The 27,058-nt window shown below is 56.3% G+C and overlaps 1 protein-coding gene across 8 annotated transcripts in view; it reads right to left on the reverse strand.

Annotated features, from left to right (window-relative positions):
• Positions 1-27,058, reverse strand: part of CASZ1 (castor zinc finger 1) — a 144,678-nt gene that overhangs the window by 46,276 nt on the left and 71,344 nt on the right. For 4 of the 8 annotated variants that reach the window (XM_057499711.1, XM_057499709.1, XM_057499707.1 and 1 more), the window contains exons 3-4: positions 19,664-19,716; positions 8,210-8,248 (exon numbers count right to left, since the gene is read on the reverse strand). In XM_057499711.1, coding sequence (XP_057355694.1) covers positions 8,210-8,225 — 16 coding nt within the window. In that variant the 5' untranslated portion in view covers positions 8,226-8,248; positions 19,664-19,716. Of the gene's footprint in view, positions 1-8,209; positions 8,249-8,665; positions 8,824-19,663; positions 19,717-27,058 lie in introns of those variants that run through there. The other 4 variants (XM_057499710.1, XM_057499706.1, XM_057499705.1 and 1 more) reach the window with 2 other exon arrangements.

A 27,058-nucleotide genomic window follows, 5' to 3' on the forward strand; every position in this document is an offset into this window, starting at 1 on the left:
CCCCCTTTGCCCTCTGGCCAGCCCCACTGGCCCAGTCTGCTCACTTGTCAACCTTGAAGGCCAAGCACAGGAGCAGGGGACACTCAGGAGTTCCCCTGGGAAGGGACACTGGGAAGGCGGCACGTGCCCCGGGGCTCAGAGAGGCTGGGCAAGAGGCTGGCTTTCCTTTCAGCTTCCATTTCCGAGAGGAAGGGAGGGCAGCGTCTCTATGGAGCCCACGGGCGAACCAGCCAGCAGCTCCTCTGCAGGAGCAACACTAAGGGCCCAGCCCGCCAGTCATAGCACCCAGCCCGAGCCAAGGGCGGCTCAAGCTTGAGACTGGGAGGAGATGCTGGGGACAGACCCAACCCCTTCGGCCCCCTCACCCAGTCCTAGGAAGCCCCCGCCCCCCAGCACAGGGGGTCCTACATGCCCTTGGACCCTGTCATGCTCTTCCCTCTCAAGGTCACAGGACTGTCCACACCAGGAATATTTACTCACCAGACTGGCCCTGTTAGCAGCACTCACCACAAATATGCTTTCTGATAAAGTTGGCAGAAAAAAAGTTCTAGAGCTCAAAACAATGTCAGAAATCACCCCCTCCCCCACCAAGTGAGGGTGAGGTGGGGCCTGCAAACAGGCCACACAACCAGCCAGGAGGAGTCCTGGGGGAGGCTTTTGTCACTCACTCTCACTTTTCTCCTTCCTGTTTTACTTCCCAACATAGAGCCTGTTGCCAGGGGACCGAGGGCTGGGGATGGTTCGCAGCTAGTGCTGGGTCTTGGCCCCCAAAGGGCACAGCCCAGAAGCGGGGGCATGGGGAGCAGCCAGGGACTCTCTCAGGGCCCCTGGAGGACAAGGCCCACAGCCTCCGGCCTCTCTCCTCCCAGGGCCGGCAGTCTCACCTCACTGAGCCCCCTCCCACCCGCCTGCCCTCCCTCTGTGCACATGGGCTTTAATGTTTTTATTACCTGTTTGACTCGCTGCCTTATTGCTTCTCCCCTTAATGGGGCCGTAACCGTGGAAACGAGGAATAAACGGCCACCAGAAAATGAGATGATTAAACAGGTCACCCTGGCAAAACAAACTCAGCCAAGGAACCTCTGGGGGTGGGGAGGTTAGGCCCTCCCTCCCCCACCCATGGCCAGAGCTCCGGCCAGACCCCTACCAGCGTCCCATCCTAGAAGTGGGGCAGATACAGGGGGCGCCCCCTGCTGGGTGGTGGGGCACCTGGCCAATCCCTCCCTGAGGTAGCCCTTCTGGCCTGCTGTGGCCTTGAACTCTTGGGCTGAGGGGGTGGCAGGGAGGGAGGTCATGGTCTAGAGGGAGGTGAAGACCATAGTCAAGGAGAAGATGCACTTCTTGGCGGCACAAAGTTCCAGAATCCTCCCCCTGTTGGCTTCCTGGATGCCTCTTGCTTTCTCACTGCACTGGAGTCCAGTCCCCCCACTTAATACATCTCCTGCAGCACATTCCCTCCCAGGGGTCCCCTTAGTTCATGGAGAAAGCCCTGTAAGGAAAGGCCAGTGTAGGCCAAAGGTCAACCAGGGAAGGCTTCCTCTGGGAATCCCTAGTCTGTGGAGATGCAAAATGTGCCTGTTCCTTTTCTCGGTGCCCTTCCTCCCCCACACAGGCAGTGCCCTGGCCACAGGCCAGAAGGCAACAAGAGAGTGCCCTCTTGGCTCTCAGAAGGGGCTTTCAGCAGCCAAGCGCCTGTGGCACTGGCCAGACTGTGGGGCCAGAAGAAGCCCTGGGCGCAGCCTATGGGAAGCCTTAGAACACGCCCCACAGCCAGCTTAGGAGCAGCCTAACACCACGCCAGGAGGCCGAGGTGCAAAGCCCAGGCACCGTTGGGTGGGCTCTTTCTGGCACTGGGTCTGTCTAGCCTGGGGATCCTGGAACTGGGAGCAGGACCCAGAAAGGATGGCCATGGTGCAGTGAGGTCAGCCTGTGAAACAGAGTCAGGAAAGAGAGGAAGGAGAGGACAGTCCCAGGCCACCCACTGGCTCCTGCCATCCTGTACCCCTACCAGGCAGCAGGTGGAGAGTGCCAAGTCTGACCTCGCACCCCAGCACCTCCCAGGCCCAAGCCATGGTTAGCAGCTAATGTGGGAATCTCCATCCAAGCACACCAGACCTATCTTTATCCTATGTCCATTTCAGGTCATCCCTAACCCCAGCCCCACCCATTCCTGTAAACCAGAATGTAGGAAGCTCTCAAAGAGCTAAAACCCTGGTCCTAAGGGACTTGGTCAATGTTTCCTGCCTTCCTCCTTCTGCCCCCACTGAGAAGTGGGGAGGCACTTGGCGAAGAGGCACATCAATCAATCAATTCCACCAACACTAACAGGGGAACGGCACAAGGCCAGCCTAGTACCAAGCCCAGTACCAAGCCCTGGGAGGCGATGTCAACGCAGCTGACTCTAATGGTCGCTATTAGGAGCAGCACCAGAAAGCAAGGCTCCCAGCCTTGGCCTTCTGGGGCTCAGGGTATAGAAGCCTGAGTGTTCGCCTGACACACCAATGTCATGGGCATAACCAGATCCTCAGAGCAGCAGGCCCTGGCCAGCCTATCTCTTATCTCTTTCCAGGGCCAACTGGGTGTGAGACTGCAAGGAGAAGGGGGCAAGAAAGGCAGGCAGGAGGGCCTGGCTTCAGGGAACCGGGCAGGCTGGGCCAGAAGGGCAGAGAACTGGTTGCACAATGGGAAGCAAGAGTTCTGATCTCGGGACGAGAGGTGAGGAGGATAAGGCAAGGGAGAGAAGAGGCTGGGTGGAAGTCTAGAAAGCTAGGGTGGGGCCCGGAACGCCCACCTGCCTGCTTCCATCTGTCCCAGTATCTCCCATCCTGTCCCAAAGTTCAACAGCCACTCCTTCACAATACTCCCTGGGCTCTCCACCCCTGTGCTCCTCCTCTTGCTGTGACAGATGAACACACCTGTCTCCCTCCACCAGGTAGAGCCTGGAAGCCTGGGAAGGACCAGGCCAGTATTCATTTCTGCAGCACCTGTGGGGGGTGTGGGGGAGGGGGGGTGCTCCCAAAGGCTGACAGAGTTGCAGCCCTCCCCACCTGCCTCGGGTCTCTTCCCTGGTAGGGGAGCAGATGTCCTGATGAACCAGGGGGTGTGAGGATGCCATGCTGTGGTCAGGTAGCCAGAGGGGGGAACCCGGGGCCTCCAAGGCGCTGCCTTTCACAATCGGTCCAAGTGAGTAGCTGCCTCTGCACACTGGGACCACCTCCTCCTCTCCTTCTTCCTCCTGCTGTACCCTGGCCCAGCGACCCTGGAACAGCTGCCACGTGCCTGGGGGACCCGCAGGCTGTAATTACTATAGAGCAACCTCCTTTCCCCCAAGATAAGGAGGTGAGGGAAAAGGAGGAAGTGGAGGTGTGGCTGCATGCAGCCAAGGTTAGAAACCAGCTCCGGAGGGCAGTGTTACAGGACAGACCCTGGGGCCCGGTGTGGCGCGGGAGGGGCAGCAGGGCTGCAGAGATGGCCTGAGCTCTCTAAGGCTGGTGGGCCAGCCAGAGGAGGCAGACGGAGAGGCGCACCCCTGCCCCGGTAGGATCCAGGAAGAGGAGGAGTCGGGGCCCAGAGCGTTTGGGGGCCCCACCCAGTCCCCTGCCCAGGGACTTGAGCCAGGGGCAGCAGCTTTAATGAGGAGATGCTGCTGCTGTGACTCAGCCCTCCAAAGGTGCCTCCATTTATTTTGTTTTTCCATCATAAAAACTCAAGCTGCAACTCAGCCAGATTCCCCAGCCCTGGGGGATGAGAGAACGTGGGCAGTGATGGCGAGGCTGGCTGAGAGGTCTGACTGACTGGCCCCGGTGCCCTTCCTGGAGTGAAGGGTTAATGGGTTCCCCTGGCTGGCCCCCATGGGGAAAAAGGGCCTGGGGTGCGGCCCCTCTAGGGATCCTTTCAGACCTGCCCTTGCTGCCTCTGTCCCCCCGCTGGAGAAGAGCTACACCAGGCTTTTCATCCAAGTGCCGCTCTGACATCTCATAACGAGGGCCAAGCTGGTCCAAGGGCCACTTCACAGCCCAGAGCTGCCATCTCAGATGGCTTCTTCCAAAGAGAAGGTCCAGATGATATGTTTCTCACTGCATCCTCCCAGCCCCTCACCCAAGACTGAGCTACTGAACCGTCCCAGTAAAATCAAGCTGGGAGTTGGGAGAGCCAGAGACCTTAAAGGTCATCTGATGCTCAAGTCCCTGCAAACGTCACAGCCAGCCTCTGTTTGAACGGTACCAGGAAACTCGCTATTTCCGAGACAGCCCATTCTGTCCTTGGCTCTGACTGCTCCTTCCTGCCAAGATGGCACCGAGCACCTACCCCCTGCAGCAGACCGGCAAAACCGGTGCCCTACCTGACTGACTACAGGGACTGGCCCAGCTTAGACTGGTCGGGTGGGTGTATCTAGCCAAGTAGAGGCTTGAGGAAGGAAAATGGAAGGCAACCTGCTCTGTCCCAAACCGGGCATGTACAGTCTCTTCCCCTAGAAACAGCACAAGAACCCTCCCAATCCCCAGTACGCTCTAGGTCTCAAGTGCAACCAGAGCCAGCAAGGTTCCTAGGAGCCTTCACTCCTGGCAAGACCCTGGCCTTGAACCAGCTGCTGACAGAAGACCTGGGAGTCAGGTCAGCAGGGATCTGGGTTGGGGAAGCCAAGATCTTTGCTCCCTCGGGTCAGACAACGCCTGGAAGAAGTCTGTAGTCTTTCTTCTCCTATTTTGAGACTCAGTGCTCTTGAAGCACGTGGCTACGAGGAAATCCCACTCCAAGAACCAGGCTCCTGAGCCAACCTGGCTCAGCTCCCTTGATCCCATCCTCCTTGGCTTCCGCCACAGCTGAGGTTGGGGCCAAAATGCAGCAGGGGTCTGTGTGAGTGCGATGGGATCCTGGCCCGGAGTCCAAGCAGAGCTTATCCCTGGGAAGAAGGAGCAGGCTCGGTGTGGCAGACAGCACCGGTTCCTCCCCTGACTCGCCCTGACCACACGCTGTAGCCATGGTGCCAACGGGCAGTGCTGCCCCTCATTGGCTCCCACTGCAGCCCATGGCCATTCCTTCGGACTTGCTCCCTTGCCTGATTGTCCCTGACCTAGCAGAACCTACCCTGGAGCCTCTGATGGACAGCTCCAGCCCTGGATGGCGCTTCCCCTTCTTCCCCGGTTCCCCCTAGGGAGAGTGGGGCGAGTACAACCAGATCCCTAAGAATCAAGGGCAAGTTTCTTAAAGATCTACTACTGTTGCACAGCCATTTTCACGCTGGCCTCCGGTTGTGTTCTTGGCCTAGGAATCGGCCTAGTGGGGCCTAATCCTGGGGAGCTTCCCAACTGCAGGCTGGATTTCCCTGTGTCTGAAGGCCCCCTCTCCCTGCTCCCCCACCAGGGAAATCACTCTAAAAGGGCCTAATGGAACTGTGTCCTCCTCTCTTCCTCTCTCCCTCCCTCCCTCTCTTTCTCTTTCCTTTTTTTTATTAGCATTTGTGGAATTTATTCCCAAACTCTCCTAATCTTCCGTACACAACCATTTGATTTGCATAACCCAACCCCCTCTCATAAAAACTGGCTGCTAGTTTAATTAAAAAATGTAAATTTGCTGTCATCTCGGGGCCTGGTGAATTAGGACGACATCGGCATTTTTTATTGCTAAAGACGTCCAGATTGATCCAGCCCTTGGCTGAACTATGGTGGAGAAAAAGGGGTCCCCATGGCCCCTGAGGGTCTTGAGGTCCTGCTGTCTCCTCCTGAGAAGCCTCGGTTCTCCCAGCACTGAATTACTTATGGCCGGAGCGCTTCAGGGCCTAGACCTGTCCGAGGCAATGTCAACTCATGATCTAATGCTTATTGGGTCCCCAGTGCAGCAACCTTTCAGGGCCTGTGCCTCCAGCCTCGTACTGTGCTGAAGAGAAACTGCGTGTGGTTGCCCAAAAGAAAAGAGGCCCTCAGTGCATCAGCAACGAGCTCTGGCCAGTGAAGAGGTCCCCAGCCTTGGCTGTGTCCAGGAGTACATTCCAGAGATCAAGGGAAGTTGAGCACAGAGTTAGCCCAGAGATGGTCTCAGAGGGGACCTCAGGGTTCCAACCTGCTTCCCTTTTTTTTGTAACAAGGGGGAAAAGTGCTTTTCTTCTGAAGTTCTGAAATTAAGTGAAACTTCCAAGTTCAAAGAAAAGGCTGAGTGGTATCACCAGATGACTCCTCCAGGAAACAGAACTTTGATACTCCCAACCTCCCCTCCCAGAGTGGCCAGAGTCCAGGCATAGGTCCTGCTGGGACTGCCTTACTCTGGCTACAGGAGGGACCAGCTGACCTCAGCAGCCCTTCTAGCTTCTAGGAAAAGTTTCCAGAGCCTGTCCCTGGAGTACGGGGAGAAGCAAGCCTCTGTGAGACCCAGGAGAGATGCTCTAAGAGGTCTGCCAATGCCCAGGCTCAGGAGGCCCTCTCTCCAGTCGGGCACCCCAGAGAAAGGTCTGGGGGTAGTATCCCCACAGCAGACTGGGATGACAGGTTGGCGTAGGGCAGGAGGATGGACGCCAGCTCCAGGTGGCACCCAGGTTAGAAGGAGGAAGACGAGGAGGGCCCGCCCTCCAGCTGAGTAAAGCCTAGATCTGCTGTGCCCGCCCCACAGGAGAGATTCGCCCGCCCCAGGTAGGGGGTGGTGCATTACTCCCCCGCAGCCTATAAGGTCTGCTTCTTTGCCAGGATGGGTGGGGACCTCTTTTCCGAAGAAAGAGGGTGGGGCCTGAGAGGGAGGTGATGAGACACCTGATCACAGGTGGGGGGAGGGCTGCTCTGCGGGAGAGGAGGGCAGGGAGGGGCAGGGTGGCAGCAGTGGCCTTAGACACCTTCACCACTTTGCCCAGCAGGGGGTGTCACACCCTTCCTGGGCCCAGAGGTCCTCGGACCTCCACATTAGATTATCCAAGGTCACACTCTACTGGACTTAGTCTCAAAACTGTATGCATGACCTGCTCCCCTACAAATACACACCCCCTTTCCAAAGCCAGCCACTGCGTCACCCACCCTGGGTCCCCCAGTGCCGCCTCTTGCTCTCTCTGCCCACTCTCCTTTGACCTCAGAAGGTCAAACGTCAGCTCATGGATCCCAAGGGGCAATGCCATGAACTTGGCCCCATTATAAACAACACTCTACAGCCACCAAAACACCTATTCTATAAATGAAACAGAAGGGTTCAGAGGTCAGTCTCAATGAATGATCAACCTGTTTATTACTGATTTCTTTTGTAACATTTAGGAAGAAGACAGCTACTTTTTTCAGCCTAGGTTCTGAGGGTCCTGGTCAAAATTTGGTTTCAGTAGAGAGCCCTAATGGAAAGCCTGAAGAGCTTAGGGTAAACCTCCCCCTGAACTCAGGTTGGAACCCCTGAAAAGAAGAAAAGGAAAATACTGAATAAAATTAGATGGAAACCAACAAAACACCAAAATCTCAGTGTAAACTCTGCCCCAGGCCAGCACCATGCTAACCTGGAGCCCTATCATAGGTGCATACCAGGTCCCCAAAACCCAGAGCCTTAAATTTCGGAGTTTGTCTGGTCTACCCTCTCCCAGGCGGGGACAAGAAAGGGGAATGGGAGAGAGTCCTGGGCCCCTCACTTTGAACTGATAACAGCCGCCTCATCCCACGGATTCTCAGGTGAAAAACACTCATTAGCCATAATAAGCAGCTTGATCATCCGACACAGCCTTGTCCCAAATAAATTAAATTCCTTTACCTTGAGACAGTCGCCCTGAAACCAGACTAACCACCTTTCCCAACAGGACGCTGCTTTCAAAAACTAAACCAGCCCCCACTAAAAAAATAAAAACACACACCCCACAGCCAGACACACAGAGATCTTTGAGGGGAAACACACACACACACACACACACACACAAAACACACGGAGCCATTCAAAAAACACGGAGGACAAAAACCCCCATAAAAAATCCCTAAATCCTCTCTCTGGGTGCCCCCCAGCTCCCTCTCCCCTCGGTTCTTTCATAATGACAAGCATCAAATTAGTCACAGTCACTAAGCAAGTAACAAATAATAACAATAATATCGTCAGAAGCCTGGCGATCCAGAAACCAGGGCGAGAAGCGCAGCCGGCCCCGGACCCTCTGCAGGCCAGCCCCCACCGCTCAGCTGCTACCTCATTGGGCTAAAAATAATAACTTCCGTAAAAGAACCGAAAGAAAAGTGAAAGAGCCTCCCCAGGCTCCCACCGCCGGTACCTGTACCGAGATCCATTCTGCTCTCTTCGATCCCAAACTCTTCGAGGAACGCCAAAAACCGAAGAGGAAAAAAGAAAACATCTGTTTAGTCTCGGGCAGTGCCCCCAGCTGCCCAGCCCGGCCGCCCCCTCCGCGGGCCGCGCGCCCCATCGCAGGGCAGACGAGCCCCCGGGCCCCGGGGTGCAGCGAGAAGGGGGGCCCGGGAAGGAGAGCGAAAGTTTCTCCCTCCCGCCCCTCTCGCTCTCGCGCGCCGGCATTGCACACTCGAAGCAGCTCCTCTCTGCTCTCGAGTTTATTAAACTAAAAGAGAAACTATTTATAGACGCGGCCCGGGTCCGGGGCCACGGCCGGCCCGCCGGGCCGAGGGGCGCCCCGCCCGCGCCGGCACTGCCCCGCCCGCGCCCCCCGCCCCGCGCCGGCGCCCCCTACCCTTCCCCGCCCCACTCCGGTACTCACCATAGTCGGAGAGTCGAAAGCCGAATTCACTTAAATAATCAACTTTCATAATACTTAATTAATGCCTAATTGCAACTGATTACTCCCCGAATAACAAGTTGTTTTAAAGCCCTGATGTCATTGCTCCTGACGGTAACACTCAGGGTAACAGTTTGGCAGGAGGGAGCGGGCGGGCGGGAGCGGCCGGGGGCGCTGCCAGGCGCCGAGGTGATTGGCAGGGCGGCCGCGGCGCCGCCCCCTCCCGGCCCGGCCGCGCCGCCCCGGCAGGTGAAAGAGCAGAGCCGGGCCGCGCGCGCGCCCGCCCGCCCGCCTGCCGAGGCACCGGAGTGAATGGGCGCGCGGCCGCCCGCCCGCCGGCGCCGCTCCCGCGCGCGCCCCCGGCCCAGGCGGCCACCTTATTGGCTCCGCGATTGCCCAAACCTCAACTTGGGAGGCGGGGCCGGGGACTCGGCGTCGGGCCGGGTGCTCGCGCCCCCGCGCAACTCGGGCGGGACGCTGGCGGGCGCGCGCCCGACCGCTCCCCTTGGCGCTCTGGCCCCGCGGCGCGCCTCGACGGCGGCCGCGCGCGGACTCTCTCCCTGACGCGCGCAGCCGCGCAAACTTTTCCGCGCGGGCGGGCGCAGGTGTGAACGCCTCGGGGGCGCGCCTGCAGAGCCGCGTGCCTCCGAGCTCCCCCCATGCGCGCCCCGCTGGCTCTGGGTGCCCGGTCGCTGGGGTTATATCTTCCCCCATACCCGGATCTCCCCACGTTGGAAGCGGTGGTGCTTTTTTAGGTCGGGGAAGGACAGTCAGCGCTGGACCGGGGGAACGCGCGTCGGCCTCACGCTGCTCCGCACATCGTTCCCGCTGCGGGCCCCAGGAGTGCGGGGACCCTGGGCTTTTCCCACCGCTTCGGTTTTAGACTTTGCTTTGAAATGGGCCCCGGCACCCTGCCCACCCCGAGCCCCCCTCACAGCCTTGCTCTCTGGGCCTTTTTCCTCCGCCTGCCCGGCAGTTCAGCCCCGGCCGAAGTTGGGACTCGAGGCAGGCCTGCACCTCCTTCCTCCCTCACCCCGCCTCTGCGGCAGCCCGGCCGCCTTTCCAACAAGCGCTCCCACAGCAGATCTGCGCCATCACTTGGGCTTCCTTCCCGCTCTCTTGTCTCTGTCGTGCCCCGTGAAGGGCCGTGGCGGACAGGGCACAGTCTCCCCTCAACCAAGGAACGAGTGTCCTGCCATCTGCCCCTCCGACAATGGCCATATTTTCTTCTCTGCCAGCTTATCTCTGGACCAGGATGCCTTGTTATCTCCTTGTTTTCCCCCAGAGAAAACACTTGGTGGGTCTTCCTTTGACGATGGTGAGTCCCCAGACATCCCTGCTTCGACATATACGTTGAGATTCTTTATATTTTAGTGGTCCAAGTTACCCATCTGGGCCTGGGGCACCCTAGGAGGGAGGCAGCCAGGCGGGCAGGAGGTGTTGCTAGTGAGGTACCTGGATCTCAATTGTCACTAGCTCTCTCTCTGACCCGTCTGCACCCACCCTGCTGCCTTCCTCCCCCTTCTTGTTTCAGGCAAGGCCACGCTGCTTGCAATGAGGGGAAGAGAACAGGACCCCGGCTTTCTCTGGTCTTTGGACAGCATTCAGCAAAACGGCACTGGCTTATTTTTGCAGTATTTCTATTTTGCAAAGAGAGGGAACCGGGCAGGCTTTGGGGCAAAGAAGTCAAGAGAGTTACCAATCTACTCTTTCTCCCACTTTCCCCTTCTTTTTCTTTTCTTTTCTTTTCCCCCCCTTTCCCTCACCCTCACCCACCTTTTTATTGCTTTTTAGTTCCAAATGGCCTCCCAGGGACTGCCCTCCCTAATGCCTTCTTAGCAACCTCCGTTTCTGGTTGTTACACAACCTTCCGCCCCTCAGGCCTGCCCCATCCCTAAGTAGGAAGAGTAGCTGAAGAGGCCCAGAAGCTTTACTGAATTCAGTCCCCAGCCCTAAAACTCTGAGTAAGGGAGAAGAGCTCTTAATCCAAGCCATATGCTACCCAGGGACCCGTGCAACTGCTGGGCAACCAAGACAGAGAGGACCATGGACTTCCGCTCACCACACAGGATCTCAGAGAGAGCACCTTTGCATCAGGACAGCTCTGGGGTATACACATGCTTCTGGATGCTCCCACTCATGACTCCCCAAAGCAAGGCTTACAGCTTTGTGTTGTTACAATAGGTAATTGATCCAAGCCCAATCCTGAGTGTCTGCTTCCCCATCTGGGGAACTGAAGTATAGAAGGGGGCCTGAAGACACAGGGTAGAGGGTCGGGGTGGATGGGTAGTGCCTGGGTGCATTTGAAGGTGCCTGCATGCACGGGGAGCTCCCTGCATATGGGACCCATGTGGCCGGCTGGCTGCCTATGAATGTCCTGGTCTTCTGTTGATGGTGGTCAGGGCATGGGAGGGCATGCCTTCCAGTTACCTAGGCAAGGTCAAATGGATTGGCTACACAGTAATTTGGGGGTCTCTGGTGGACAAAGGCTGGAGAGGAATGGCTGAAGAAACAGAACGAAGAGAGCTGGAAGGAAGCAGGGCAGGCAGGGCCAGTGAGGACGGTGGTGGAGGGAAGCGTTGGGCTGCCTACAGGTCCTCTGCTCTGCCAACACGATGGCCTCAATCAGCCACTGCAGGCTGAAGAGGCCCAGCCTAAGAGTGAGGGGCCTTCGTAGAGGAGAAGAGGCCGGAGAAACACAGAGAAGAAGGCCACCATGGTGTTACAATTTGAGAAGGCTGAGGCATCACGGTTGTCAGAGGCCACATTATGGTACCCAAATTTCTCCTTCTTTCTCTTTGGGTGTATGCTGGGCTATAAGCCAGAATTCTGGCATCTCTGAGGGTATTGCCCATTTTTGCCTTGAGGACACTGATATGGTGACACCCCTCAGACCCTGAGGCCAGGACACAGTGAGGACATTTGTGCCTGGGACTCAGGGGATGGTAAGCTCACTGCCACAGTTCCTCCTGGTCTTGAGGCCTTGGGCCCAGAGTCCCCAGCTCCTCCTTACACACCCCACCCTGAGAGAAGGTGTGGAGGCCTGCCCCACAGCCCACCCACTGGGCCTCACTGGAGTCCAGGGAAAGCCAGCAGCTCTCCCCAGGCAAGCTCCCATCTCTGGCTCCTGGTCTCCTCGCACCCCCAGCCCACTCGTTCTCTCTTCCTCCCCAGCCCCGGGCCTTCTCACTCACCAGCCTGTTTACACACCAGGTATCTCAGGCTTTATCTGCTCTCATTTTGAATTTGTAACTTTCACATAAACTTAAACAAAGCTCTTTTGTTCTCACACCCCACCCCAGGATCCTAATAAACTGGTTCCCTCTTAGGCGACTGGGCCAGAGCACAGAAGCCTTGGCCAAAGGACTGTGTGTACATGTGAACAAGCATGTTCGCACCTGTGTGGAGGCCTTGTGATTGTGTGTGAGCACACAACCCCAGGAGACGGAGGGAGGGTGGTACGGAGGGAGGGTGGTACGGAGAGCACTGAGCGAGCAAAGTGCGGCGCGCGCAAGAGGTCATGAGCCATGGATGGGTGGGGGTCGGGGCAGGGGGTAAGCAGGGATGAAGAGAAGACAAAGGGCAGAGAGGAGCCACAGGGTGGGTGGTGGAGTGAGGGGCCGAGGCCAGGCTCAAGCTAAGTGTAAGGCAGACACAGGGATGGCGCTATGCGGGATCGGGCTGGCACGGCCGCACGCTTGGCCTCGTAATCCTGTTAGCCAGCAATCTCCATTCCGAAAGAGCTTCATTTCTTTGTGAATATTTGTAAACTAGATATCTAATGGAAAATTATAGGAAAATTATAGTGAAATTCATGACGGAGAAATCCGATTATCCCTAATTCAATTATGCCATCTTAGCCCACACAGCACATTTCCCATTTTTTTCCCATAAATACCGATGCCAGGGGTCCCGGTAATCAAATAAAATTGAAAATCATCTTCCCATTAAATTCAATTAGCCGCAATTTCTAAAGCCTATCAGAGATTTTAATTACTAAATTATAAAATTCTCCAATGCTAAATTGAAACCAAAAAAATTGCACATCCTTATATTTCAGAGGAAAAAAAAAAGGGCTAGCAAAATCCTTGAAAAATGCCCTCTTGTCTGTGCCCAGCTCCAAAGCAGGTTCCCCACCTGGAGGGACCTCAACCTGCCACCTACCTGCCTGGCCAGGATGAAGCCAGGAGGGCAGAAAGGGTTCTGTCGGGGGAGGGACCAAGGCATAGTCATTTAGCAGAGGGGCAAACCACCCCTCCCACCAGGTACCTTAGGTCTGATGGTCCCCAGAAAGGACCTGCCTTCCTCGCTAGCTGTCCTGGCTCCTGAGACACCCTCAACTCTGTCCCTGACTGAGAAGTCTGTAAGTGCCACTTTCTTGGCCCACGGACAGGTCTTGCTCAGGTCCCAGCTTGGCCTCAGGGCTCTGCATGGTTCCAGGGCAGCAGAGCAGAGGCAGCCACTTACTACCCAGGTGTCGACTCTCCAATCTCCCTGCTGGCCGGTGGCCTGGGCTCGGTCAGAAGGGGGAGTAGGAGGGAGCCCAGTCTGACAGTGGACAGATATCATGAGATCATGGGATGGTTCTGTGGCCCCAAACATTCTCCGGAGCATTCCCAGGGGCCATGGGTCCTGGCAGTAATCAGCCTCCTGGGAGAAGAGCTGGGGGTCACCATGGCCCGAATCTGGCCTCTGGCCACACTTTCAGCTCCCTCTCTGTTCTCACCCTCTTCGGGAAAGCTGAGAGCCTTGACTCGGCCAGAAGGCAGACCCCTGCCCCATGGGAGCGCTGGCTCTTTCACCCCATCTCCTCTTAGAGGAGTGCTGGCCCCTCCTCTCACCCCCAACCTGCATGCCACTTACCCTGCTCTAAAGGCTGCTCCAGAAGTCAGAAGAGCCTGGGGAGGTGGCATCAGTGATGCCCTAAAGTGACCCGAGGTGTGAAACCCAAGGTGGGTGGCTGGGTGGGCAGTGCATGGGCCCAGCAGTTTCAGGTCAGCTGCCGCCAGCCCAGCACCCAAGAGGCAGGGAGCAGGTTTAATCTGCCAGGCAGTCAGGAGTGCCAGCAGGGGAGGCACCCGCAAACAAAACAAAAACAAAAAAGTTAATTATCTTTGGCTTTTTCTTAATAAATATCCAAACTGGCCCGGCCGGATCCTCCACTTTGGAGGGAGAGAGAAGGAGGAAAAAAAACCCCAAACCAAATCCAACAGACTCATTCTCTCGACTCCCTTTCCCTTTGTCTCTCCTCCTTGTATTTATCTCTTATCAGAGGCAGTAACAGATTCATGTTAATTCCCAAATTTTTCAAGTGCAAGAGTATGGGCCACAAAAGGTTTTTTTTCCTTTTAAAGTTTTGGATGGAAAGTGGGTATGAAGAAGAGAGAGGCAGGTGGGAAAAAATAGGACAGAGGCAAAAGAGAAAGTGAGCAAGAGATGAAGCAAAGATGGAAGGTGTGATGCTGGGCCACTGCCCCTGTGGCCCTGGGCCTACCCTGTGGCCCTAACCCTGGCAGGGACCTGTTCTGGGTGTTGTGTTGGCATCTTCTATCAGCTACAGGACACATCGGGATTTCTCTTGTTGAAGCTCCAAGACCGCCTAGTTCTCACTGGCCATTTCAGCTCCCCTGTTACTGCTGGTTCCTGTGCCAACCCTCTCTTCCAGGAGCTGGGCTGAAGGAGAAGGTTCAGGAGGACGCTGGCTGTCCTGGAGGGTTAGATTTTTCTGTATGGAATTGCAAGTATACCTGGGAAGAGAGATGCGTGTCGCCACCTGGGTGTACATGCTTGGATGGTGCTTCTACACGCTTGAGCCCATGCTGTTAAAAACATGTGGCAGGACACATATGGCAGGGGGCAGCCAGCACACGGGGCACTCCCTCCTAGAGCAGTGGCTCTGGAGTCCCACTACCTGGGTTCAAACCCCAGCTCCACCACTCACTGGCTGTGCAACCTTAATCAAGCTACTGACCCTTTCTGAGCCTCCATTTTCTCAGCATCAAAGAGAATAATTAGTGATGACCTAGGGCTGGAAGCCAGAGAGAATGGAGAGTGACTGCTAACGAGTATGGGGTTTCTTTCTGGGATGATGAAAATGACCTAAATTAGACAGTGGTGATGGTTGCACAACTTTGTGAATATGTTAAAAGCCATTGAATTGTACACTGGGCATGTAAATTATATCTCAATAAAGTGGGTTATAAAAAAGTGGGGACAAAAGGGGGGAAGAATAGCAGCACTTACTGCATAGTGTTGTCGTAAGGGGACAGCACAAAGCCTGCACAGGGTAAGCATTCAATAAGGATTAGTGATTAGCCACTACTAGGGATCTGGGTGGGTGGGTTGGCGTCCTGGGGTCAGGACTGGTGTCCATGAATGTACACTGCTGGGTGCCTACAAGGCCTACCTGGGTCCCTGGTGCCGGGACAGCAGATTGTCAAGTGGCTGAGCTGCCCCCATACTTGGCCGGGGCTCCTGGGTGGCTGCTCCCTGGCAGGGATGGAAAGTGCATGGTCCTCCTCCCAACTCCCTGCCCGGGTCCCTGGAGAGGAGGCTGCCCACCATGGCAGGCAGGCTCTGCTGCTCACTCTCCCCGACTCACAGAGCACTCATATTTTCCGTGTGCAGCAGACCGTGAATTCACCTTCATACTAGTTACAGGGTTATTTAGCTTCTCCTGACACTGACAATCACCAAACTTTAATTCGCTGCTTGGCTTCTCCCTGTTGCGCCTTCTGCCCACCCCCAAAATCCCTGGGAGAGGATGGGAAGGACCTAGTCCAGCCCCCTCTTGCCAAAGCTTGCCCTTCGAAGTGATGGAGTGATGGCAGAAAGGGGGTGGACAGGAAGAGAAGATGATGGGCGGGCAGAGGGCCAGGGGAGAGGACAGAGCTGGAGAGAGGAAGCACCACCAGGGCCAAGGGAAGCTTCCGTCCTGCCCCTCCAGCCTGACACGAATGTATTCAGCCTGACACCCATCCTGTTGTGAATGAAAATTTGGCTGACTGGGCTGCAGGTCTGAGGGCTGGCTGCCCCAGCCAGGCCCTGCCAGGCCCTACCAGGCCAGGACTCCCTGAGCTCCCAAGACCAGGCACTGGCACGGGCTGGCTCCTTTGCCTGATGCTCAATGAGCAGGTGCCCATCTGGGAACGCACCTGAAGGAGCCCATTCTTACCAACCTGAGAAGCCAGCTCTCATTCTCCCTTGCCTCCCCTGTGTCAGCCATTCTGCCCCGTAGAGGCTTCTCTCCGGCTTATTGCCCTGCTGCCTGTATAATGCCTCTCTTCCTTTGATGAAGGCAGGTGTCTCTGCTGAAAGCTGCAGCCAAACATTAGATCAGAGACAGACCCTTAGCCAAGTCCCACCAAGCACCCAATCACATAACCCAGCCCAGCGCGGGAGGCGGGGCCCAAGCTGGGTGTCCCAGGGCCTGCTTCCTTGCCTCCTGGGAGAGGTGGCAGCCACCTCCAGTACCCATGGCCAGCCCCAGCAGGGTCTTCCCTTGGCTGGGCACATCCCTTTCTTTCTATCTACCCTGTGCTCCCACACCATTTCTAGGAGTGGACCCAGCTCCCAGAAGGCCCACAGAAGGTCAGGGGCCAGGTAAACCCAGCCATCTCAGACTACTCCTCCCAGCTCCCCGCCAGCTCTTGAAGTGTCACCATCATCCTTCCTCAGAACCTCCCGGGCAAGCAAGGGAGAAACAGTTTTCTCTAAGAACCATCGTGGAGAACCAGGGAACTCTCTTCCCCAAATCCAAGCTGGTGCCATCATCCACTCATTAATCAGAGAGTCCCAGGAGCAGGCCACACAGAGAGGACTCACAAAGACCAGAGGCCTGGCAAGGACCTGAGCCAGGGGGCTGGCAAAGCAGAGGCAGGGCTGGGGGCATAGCCAGAAGGAGGGGAGAGGCAGGGCCATCCACTGGGGGTCCAAGCTGTGTTTCCTTCCTCCTATCTCCTTTGCACTGCCTCACCCCTGCTGGCCATGGTGGCCTGGGCAAGAGAGATGTCATCGGGACCCATGGCAGAGATGGGAGAAGGGGCTTGTTGACTGCAAACTGTCCATTATGGCTCAGATTATAAGCATATTGTGCAGGGCTCTCTGCACGATGCCGAGGAAATCCAATACGCTGAAAGGTTAATGCAATCAATTAGGGTGACAAGGAAGTAAAGTAAAGCCTTCGGAGTAGATGAAAAGGAGAGAGAGCGCACCATGGAGTTGGGGGTGGCAGTCTGGGTGGAGGGAAGGTGAGCAGGAAGAGAGACTAGTGGGATACAGAGAGTCTGCGTGGAGGCAGAAACCGAGGTATACAAAAGGCTAGGAGCCCACGGAAGGAGGACAGTAGGAGAGATGGCAGCAGAGGCAGCAAGAGAGGGTGACCGGTGGATTGTGTGGGGACACAGCTCCAGGCCAGACTGACTGCTGCGCAGCCTCATTTCCTCCCCCTTCCCCTTCCCTGCCGGCCTTTCCTCCAGGGCTTGGAGCCTGGCTCCCAGATCAGCTCACGAAACTAGTCATGTGTTGGAGCGGCCTTGGTCCTTGCCTCGGTACCAAGCACGTGCTCACCATGTAACTTCCAGGGCCCTCTCAGCGAGATGAGAAGTCAGACTCAGAGGTCCTGGGGCAAGGGTGGGGAACTCCATGGAACCTGCTCAGGGACGGCTGCCGCTCTAGGCATGAGAAGGGAGGAGGGAAGGCGTAAACAGGCACTCCCTACCTGTCAGGCCCGGGGCTAGGCACCTTCGGCCACATGAACTCTGGTGTCCCAATTACCCTGCAAAGTAGATAATCGCTTGTCTTACAGAAGAGGAAACTAGATCTGAGAACTTGCTAAAGGCTGCAGGATGGAGACACAGGGCTCCTGGGATGCTGGGCTCCAAGAAAGTGGGGGCTATTGAGGAGAGGGCAAGTTGGGATACTTCTTGGTGGGTGGGACTGAACAGAGGATGAAGCCTTAGGAGAGCAGAGAGAGAGAAGGTGGCCCCAAATAGACAGGGACAGCCAGCTGCCCCACGGCCCCTGGGAAGAGGCTCCCAGACCACTGCCTGGGCCCCTCAGTGCAATCCCATGGAAGACAGGAGCTCAGGGCAGGCTGATGGCTGCACAACACAGCGCACTTAATGCCAGGGAGCCTGTACACCTACAAATGGTTACAGCGGTAAATTTCATGTTATGTATACTCTGCCACTTAAAAAAATAATAATAATAGAGGGCAGGAGGGAGCAAATTTTTCCTGTAAAGGGCCAGATAGTAAATATTTTAGGTTTTGCAGGCCAGACATTCTCTGTTGCAGCTACTCAGTAGTGCTGCTGTAGAGTGAAAGCAGCCATAACCAATCTGCAAATGAATGGGTGTGGTGTGTTCCAATAAAACTTTATCTACAAAAAGAGGCAGTGGGCCAAATTTGGCCCAAGGGCCATCTTTTGCCAAGCCTTGCTCCAAAGGATGGAAGCTCCTGAGGCTGACCCTCAGGCCCCAGATGCTGGGCTCCACCCCACTACCTAGGGACAGAAGCACCAGTCTGGATCTGGCTGAGAAGTGGAGGAAACGACTGGGGAGAGGCCTCAGGAGGGAGTCAGGTTCTCAGTATCAGAAGAGGGTGGAGAAAAAGAAGGGAAGGAGAGTAAGCACTAGCGACGGGGAAGCCGATGTCCAGGAACTGGTCCCAGCTCCCAGCTTCCTAAGGAGGCCCTGACTCGGCTTCAGATTCTCCTCAATGACCCGAAGGGGTGGAGACTTGCAGCCGTCGGCATTCTAGGAGTCTCAGTGCCATGAGAGAGGTGGTAGGCTGGGGCTAAGCGTGGGGCAGCAGCGGGGCTGGGCTGGCCAGAGGGAACGCTGGGGGAGAGGAAGGCGAGCAGAGAGGCCCAGGGAGCAGCGCTGTAACCAGGGCGGTGCTGGGGCAAAGGGAGGAATCCTCAGGCCCCAGCGAGAGCGCAGAGCGCGGGCCGGGCCTGCCCTACACCCGGCCGCCTCTGATCACGTTTTCAGGGCCACTGCCCGCAGGCACAGACAATGCTGGGGGAGCCTTTGAAGTCCAAAAGGGATGCCGCGGTGGGAGCCGGGCGATTCCCCTCCCTTCCCCCCATCATCCCCAGGGAGGGGGCCAAAGGACAAAACCCGAGCCAGTCCCAGCCGGGCCCCCAAAACGCATGAGACAAAGGGAAAACAAACAGGTTTGGAGCAGGCGCACGGTGTCGCGTCTGCCCCCCGCCCGTGGAGGGCAGATGATGGATGGCAGCAGCCAGCCAGCTCGCCTGCGGGGCAGGTCCCGCTATTTACATAACACTGGCGTTCCACCGGTCACCTTTGACACAGCGCTGCCTGGGGCCGAGGCCTGGTGGCCCCCGAGGTTCCTCGAGCCACCCCTGGACCAGATAGCCTGTGAAGGCCCGACCAACCCGGGGAAGCCCCAGCCCTGGGAAGGGGAGGCCAGCAATCTGCTCTGGGCTCAGGGCCCGAGGCATCCTCCTGCCAGCCTCTCATGGAGGGAGGAGGAGGCCACTGGGGCCCAGCAGCCTTCATGCAAGGAGGCAGGGCTGGAGTTCTGCGGCTTCCAAGTCTACTTGGTTCCCTAAGCACCAGCAACAAGCAGAGCTTCTGGAGAGCCACAGCAGCCGCCAGAGTGGGCAGACAGCAGTGTGGAGGGCTGGGCATGGTACCACCAGGCGGCCAAGCGTGGGCACCACAAGCCCTGGCAGCCAAGCCCCTTTGGCCTACATTGCCTTGAACACATTCATTGCCCAAAGTCTGTGATCCATGTGTCCCTCACCCTTTTCTAGCCTAAGAGCCAATCTGAGATGCTCCTGCTTGGGGCCATCTCTTCCTGCCAGGTTCAAATGGGCAGCACGGCTCCAATTCCCTGTCTCCATCCTGGAGGTCAGCACAGCTGGACCCAGCCCAGGGTGACATGTACGGGAAGAGTGGTCACCAGCCGGGGGAGAGGACACAGGATCACAGAGGAGGCTCAGGCCTTACCTTGTAGCAGGTCCTTGGAGGCTCCTCTCTTCAAGTAGGGGCGTCACTTCATCCTGGGGAGGGAGAGAAAAGAACCCTGTTAGCCTTTCAAGGCAGGATACCCACGACTCTCCAAGTGCGGGCCCTCCATCCTGCTGGGTGCCCCACGGCTCCTGCTGTCTATGCGCAAGTAGCTGATGCTCCAATGCTGGCCAATGAGGCAAAAAATTCAGACATGCTGGGTGGGCACTGATTTGGGTCCATTTAAAAGTATATGCCAACCAAACTTTGAAAATATTCAGAAAGCAGTGAGGGCTGATCACCGTGGCCATACGGCCCTTAGGATACCCCTAAGGAAAGAGAGAAAGGCTAGACAGCCCCATACACCTCCACAGAGGCAGAGAGGGGAGCTCTTGGGGGCGGTGGTCTCCTGTGGAGCTGCAGTGGCTGAGCAGCCACTGGGGACAACGACAGAGTAAACATCACCCATTCATTTATTCTTCCTCTGGCCCCTGAATATAAAAATGGGAGATGCCAAGCTGTTCACTGTAGCAAGTGGAAGAGGGGAGCAAGGGTGGACAGGGCCATGGCACCAAGAGGCCTGACCCATGAACGGGGTTCCGGCAGCACCTATCACCTGGGGTCCCACCGATGAGTCACAATAACCCACGCCGGGGGCCACGTGGGAGAGAGAAAAAGGCCCAACAGTGTAGTGGGTCTTTAGCCAATACACAACCAGCCCAGCTGGCCAGGCAGAGACCCTCCTGCCCAGAGCTTAATTTTGGGGGGGCCAGGTTCAAATGGGACAGACTTCTTATGTGGAGAAAAACCCATGGAGCCCTCTGCCTGCTGACCTGGGCCTACCTGCCCTGGCCTGAGCCAGGCCCCCCAGGCCTCAGCACTCTACCCACACTCAGAAGGATTTTCTGTTTATTGTGGTGTTTTTCTCCCCACTCCCTCATCTGTGGCTTATCAATGATGCAAGAGGAATAACACCAATTTCCTTAGGCTGTGTAATCCCCAAATCAGATTGGGGGGATTGCAAGAGGTGAGGTGACCTTGTACAGAGTTCCTGGAATGCCACCCAGTCCCGCCACCCGCCCTCCCATTCCCAGGACATGTTTAGACAGATAATGCTAATTGTACTTGACACGTCCTCCTAAGGAGGGCTGGGTTCTCTGCCAGCTTTCGCTGCCTTTGCTGGGCTGCCTGGACAGAGGGTGCCCACCGGGGCAGACCCCACCCTACTGGACACAGGGCTCGGGTAGCATTAAGCAGCTGGGGAGGGTTGCTCCATGGGTCGCCACCACCCATCTGACCCAGATAGTGAGAAGCTGGGGGTCTGCAGAGAGCTGGGTGGACTGAGACAGGGTGCAGTAGAGAGGAAGGGGGAGCCGAGCCCAGATGGAAGAGGGAGCAGATGTTGGGAGAGTGGGAAAGGGAAGTTGGGGAGGTCAGCTAGATGAAGTGGAGGCCAAACAGTGCTGGGCCCCGGGGCAGGGGATGGGGACCCCAGGCCTCTGCTGAGGCGCTGGGCAGCCAGAGCTCACATCCCAGCCGGCCAGCCCCAGGACCTGTGGGCGTCATCACTGTCCCGTCCATCCCACACTCGCCTGCCTGCTGTCTCTCAAGGCACCCTGGCCAGCCTCCCTTGAACCCCCAAAGCCCCCCAACTCCAAAGCTCCAGTATCTCCCTTCCACCACCTTTTTCTCCCCTCCCATCCTCCCTGCAACTGTGCATTTATTAATTCATGAGGCACTAATTAGTTCTTTGTTTAATTTTGTGTTAAACAGACTGACCGGAATGATAACGACTTGCAGCGCTGTGTTGCTGTCCCCAACCACCCCTGTTTTCTGACAGCAAGGGAGTGCGGGAGACCGGAGCGCTGAACCCAAATCCCTCAGCAGTTGCACTTCATTAAGTCAAAATGTGACAAGAAGCTTAGAGAGCAACTTGCAGATCTGATCACACAGAACAATCGGGAGAAAACTTTCCCGGAGTTGTCGGAGGGGATGCTACCACCAGGACCGGGACACGAACTGGGGTTCTGTCCTTCACCGGCCCCGGGGTGCAGGGCTGGCTGCCAGGAGCAGGGAGGCTGTCTCTGGGTGGGGTCTGGGACACTGAGTAGATTCCGGAACCCCAGCGGGGGCCTGAGAAGTTCAACTTTATCTTCTTTTCTCACGAAGTCTTCTGTCTCTCTCTGCCTCCCGCTGTCCCTGATGTGTGGCTCTGGCCCGTGTGAGTGAGTGCCTGGGCACACCCAGGGCCCGGCAGAGTCAGAAGGCTGCTTCAGTTAAGGAAGGATTCTGCAAGGCCAGGGGACATGTACAGAGTGGGAAAACAGAGCAGAGCGGGAGCCCCTACACTCAGAAAGCCTGGCGTGCAGCCCTTCCTGGTTAAGAAAGAGAAGTGACGTGCTCAGGGGTCATGGCCAATGTACCCACTCCCTGCTGGCTGTCCAACCACCTGTCCATCCACCCACCCATCATCCATCTGCTCATCCCCTACCACCCACCCATCCATCCACCCGTCCTTCCAAAGTTCATTATCCTAAGTACTCTGACTAGAAGACTGAGGACCACAGGGCTGAGTTCTGCACAGAGGTACATGGCAAATCAGAAACAGAACCAGACCCTCGAGCCTCCAGGCTGAGGCGGCTGACTGTAGGCAGGCAGCTGAGCTGACAGCGACAACAGCCTTGTGACCTGCTCCCTTGTGTCCGTGTCAAAAAGCAGAATCTTGGCCTCAGAGGTGTCACACCGCTAACCTCACTGGCCCATGGCCAATGGCAAGAGTAAGGACAGGTGGAAGTGAAATCAAGCCCTGGCCCAGTCTACAGGCAGGGCCCTGCCTTCCTTTTACCTGATCCTAATCTCTGAAGTGTGGACCATGTCTTACATGAATGGGAACATGAAAGGGGATGCCTGCCCTCCCTCTGAGGGCCTGCCCAGCCAGCCCACAGGCCGAGGCAGGGAGTCGGCAGCTTCCGTAGGCTTCCCCCAGCCACTTCTGAAGTGCAGTGGTCTCTCACCCAAGCCTGGCAGCCCTGGGATGGCTTCTGTTAATTTACTGTCAGGCTGCCTAAGCAAACCAATTAAAACTAATCATTAATTATAAAAGAGCGAGAAAAGTAGAAGAGAGAAATGAGGGTGAAAGACAGAGATGGGAAGGAGGCAGAGAGGAAGTGGAAGAGAGAAGGAAGACTCAGAGGCCCGCAGGGCGCTCCCGGGGGACTGTGGGGCTGGGGGCTGGAGGGACCAGAAGCTCCTGGGCACTCAGAAGTGCTGGGTGGGGGAGGGCAGGGAGGAGGCCAAGGCCATGGAAGGGGCTGCCACAGGAAAGGGGAAGAGGGACAGGCCAGGAGAAAGGGGGCAGGGGAGGGGAAATGGCGAGAAGCTGCTGTGACCAGCATATCAGGACCTGAAGAGCCTCACCCACCTGTAGTCCTCTCTGGATGGAGGCACCGACGGTCCAGGACCTGGCTTTGGAGTGTCCACCCCCGGCTGCATGGCCCCATAGTTACGAGGCGCAGCTGATTATGCAGCACCAGGCCAGGCTCCTGGTCCCGGACACTCTACCTGCTTGCCAAGCCTCTCAGGCCAGGGAGGCTGAGGGCAGCTGTCGGCCGCCCATCTACCCGCCAGCGCTGCCCTGCCCCCTCCCCCATCCTCGCACAGACCCTCTCCCTGGCCTGGCCCTTTCACAGGGGCTGAGGCCGTGTCAGGCAGCTCGGGGAGGGGGCAGCGCAGACAACAAGGGGCAGTGTCATGGAAACGGGCACTTTCCCCGAGAAATATTCTGTTTGGCCTCCTTCCTGCATTGAGGAGCTGTCAGGAGCCTGAGTGAGAGCCACACCACCCCGGGACCAGGCGTGACAAAACCTATTTTCTGCCTCAAATTTGATTGATTAAAAAACTTTTTAGGAAAACCATGTTAAAAGAGTGAAAAAAAAGAGAGAGATGGAGAGACTGAGAGAGAGAGAGAGAGAGAGACCGAGAGAAAAAGAGAAATGAGGAGGAAATAAAGAGAGCAGAAAGTGCTGCTGGGGGAAAGAAAGGCCACAGGCAGGCTGAGCAGTTACCCAGGCAATGACGCTGGGGATGCGAGTCAGTGGGGAGGCCGCAGCATAACCGGGCAAAACGGAAAGGTCAGAGGAAGCCCGAAACTTTTACACAGTGGTTAGCGGGACAATGAGAGGCTCGAGGGCCGAGATTCAGCAGGTGTCAGATCTCGATGTGGCGGCAGCCAGGGAGGGGTGCGGGCCCCCGCCTCGGGGAAGGGGCCTGATACTCCCAGGCAGGGGGTGGGCCGGCGGGGGTGGCTGCCCGGCTCCAGGAGTCAGAGCAGGCCCGAGGACCAGCTCAGGGTCGGGGTCCAAGCACAGTCTGGGCTCGAATTTGGCCAGAAACCTGAAATATCTGTACAAGGTCCAGAGGGAGGGTCTAGTATTTTGGGGGCAGGAAGGGTTTTGCCACCTGTTCTCTCAAGTCCTGGCTCAGAAAACATTTTTAGTAAATAAGTAAATTAAAAAGCAGGGTGGTGCCCAGCCGACCCCGTCAGCTTCAGGCCCTCTGGCTCACCCTCCTGGTCTCAGACGTCCCCGTCCAGGCCCTTAGTCCCTCTGTGGGGTGCTGCCCTGCGTACCCTGGCTTGTCCTCTTCTCCCATCTGAAACTGAAACAGGCCTGGCCAGGGGCTTGGCTGTGATGGGAGGCCCTGCCTTACTCTCTCAGGGCTCCATGAGAACAGCCAGCTTCCCCACCTCTCCTAAGACCCCAGAAGATGAGGAACACCCCCCGTTTCCCAGAGACCCTGCCTGACCACTCCAGGTGGAGGTGCCTCAGATCTTCCCAGTAGGTCTCATCTTGTCCCCAAGAAGAGGGGTCCTGGTTGGTGGCTGGGTTTCTCCAGGGTACTGGGAGGGGTGCTTGGCAGGGTCCAATCCTGCCTTTGGCAGCTCAGGACTCAATGTGAGTGACATAGTGCTTCTCTGGACAGATGGGTACATTCTGCCAGACAAACACATAGAAAGACAACACCTGCCCTGGGCTTTGCCCAGCCCCACCACCAGAGAAAGTGACCCAAGTCTGACCCTAAGCAGTCATCAAGTATTCATGGCACATGTACTGTGTGCATAACACTGTGCTAGGCACGAAGAAGATAAAACATACGGCCTATGGCAGCAAGATTGGGTTTGAATCCTGCCTCTGCCACTTACTACCACGGTATCTGGTGGGACAGGCTGCTTAGCCTCTGTAGGCCTCAGCTTCTTCAACTGCAAAGTGGAGTATGAGCATCCATCTCAAAGGCAGTTCATTCAGTATGGATTTCTCAAGTACCTGCTTTATGCTGGATGCTGTCCTAGACCTGGGGAACTTGGCAAAACAAGACAGTCTTCACGGAGCTTCCATTCTCATGATGGTTGTGAAGACCCACCAAAGTAATGTACAGCACTGTGCTCTGGTGCATAGTAAGTGCTCTCGATAAATATCCCATTATTAGCTTTTAGGGCCCCTGCTGTTAAGAAGCCAGAGAGAGATCCAGCAATTCTACTCCTAGGTATGTAACCAAAAGAATGGAAAACAGAGACTCAAACAAAAACCTGTACCTGAATGTCCACAGCAGCTCTAGTCACAATCATCGAAAGGCGAATATACCACAAAGGCCCACCCACTGATGACTGGATCAACAACATGTGACAGTCCACCCAGTGGAACATTACTTGGCCATAAAAAAGGAACAAAGCGCTGCTAACACACTGCAACATGGATGGACCTTGACAACACGATGCTGAGTTAAAGCCAGACACAAAAGACCATGTATTATAAGACTCCATTTATAGGAAAGGCCAAGAATCAGCAGATCCACAGAGACAGAAAGCAGATTAGTAGCCGTGACCGGCAGGGGCCGGGAGGTGACTGCTCAGGGGTATAGCGTTTCCGACTGGGGTGAGGAAAATCTTCCAGGAACTAGACAGAGGTGATGGTTGCACAACACTGTAAACGTCCTTAATACCACCGAAGCATACAGTTTGAAATGGTAAATTTTATGTTGTGTGCATTTCACGACAATCAAGTGATACAGAATGAGAAGGGCAGCGGCAGCCACAGCTGAGGAGAGGAGAAATGCTCTGTGGGGCAGCTCAGCACGGGTTTCAGGTAAGCCAAGCAAGGTGGTGGGAAGGTGAATCCCTATAATTTCACAGGGGTTTTCTTTCTCTCGAATCCTCAAGAACGGCGTGCACTACCATCTGAGATACTCCCAGGCTCCACAAGTTGCTTCTGTGACCACTGAGGGAGGAGACAGTATGGAAAGGTGACTCCAGGGATGGGTCCCTTTGGATGTGCCACCCAGGGTCCAATGATCCTGAGTCCCCAATGCTTGTGTCCCCCCTCACACACATGGCGCACCTCCTCTCTGTGTGGATCACAACATGCGGCCCCACCCATCCATCTCTGCCAGGCTCCCCAGATAACTTTTGCTGCTGCCCATGGTCTAACGGCCACAAGCCGCCTTCCAGACGGGGAAGGAGGCTCCAAGGCAATGACTTCCCCACCCACAGGATCCTAATGCTCCCCAAAGTCAGGGAGTTCCATTTCGAAGGGAAAGTCTGGGATAACCAGAGAGCCAGCACCCCCTCCCAAGCCCTCACCCCCCACCCGCCCACCTGCTCCTGAATGCGTGTGCACACATAAACCCCTGCCTTGGCCCGGGAACTGTCAGGAGATCAACAAACAAAAGCTGCTTCTTGACAGGGAGTCATTTATATTTTAGCTTCGTTCCATTATCCTAACGAATCCTTCATCAGCAGATGCAATATTAACAGCAGAAAATCAGCTCATTACATCCGGGGGGATTTCATCAAGACGGCAATCATGTATGCAGCTCCCCAAGCCTTCAAGAGGCCAGTGTGGCTGTTATTTATTTATTTTGTTACTTATTTATTTAATTTTTTGGGTTCTTTCCACATAATTGCACCGCATCTCAGATCTTTAATAAATAATTTGTAGGTCCTGAACTGCAGACAGCTTTGCTCTCTGCCATGAGAGCCTGCATTAGCCAAAATATTTACCAATATTTAAAAGTCATTAGAATCAGGAGGGAAGTGGGGAGGGGGTATTCTGTTCTAGAAACAGCCTGGTTTGGGGAGAGATGCTTGGACCTCACCTCAGTCCTCCAACCACATCTCTTGGTCTGTGGGGAGCCCTCTGGACTGGAAGCTCCTGGAAGGTGGGCCCATGTCGCCTCCCTGGGCTCATTTAGCTTGAGCAGAGGGATTCCTGGGAGCTCTTAGGGAAGGATGTGGCTCTCTCTAAGATCTACTGTGGGTTTCTCCTGGCTGACAGGGCCTGGCTGCTGCACAAGAGCCACTTGGTACAGGGGCCGGAAGCTTCACGGGCCTGAGCTGGAGCA

This window comes from Manis pentadactyla, chromosome 4 (assembly GCF_030020395.1).
Source record: "Manis pentadactyla isolate mManPen7 chromosome 4, mManPen7.hap1, whole genome shotgun sequence".
NCBI lineage: Eukaryota > Metazoa > Chordata > Mammalia > Pholidota > Manidae > Manis > Manis pentadactyla.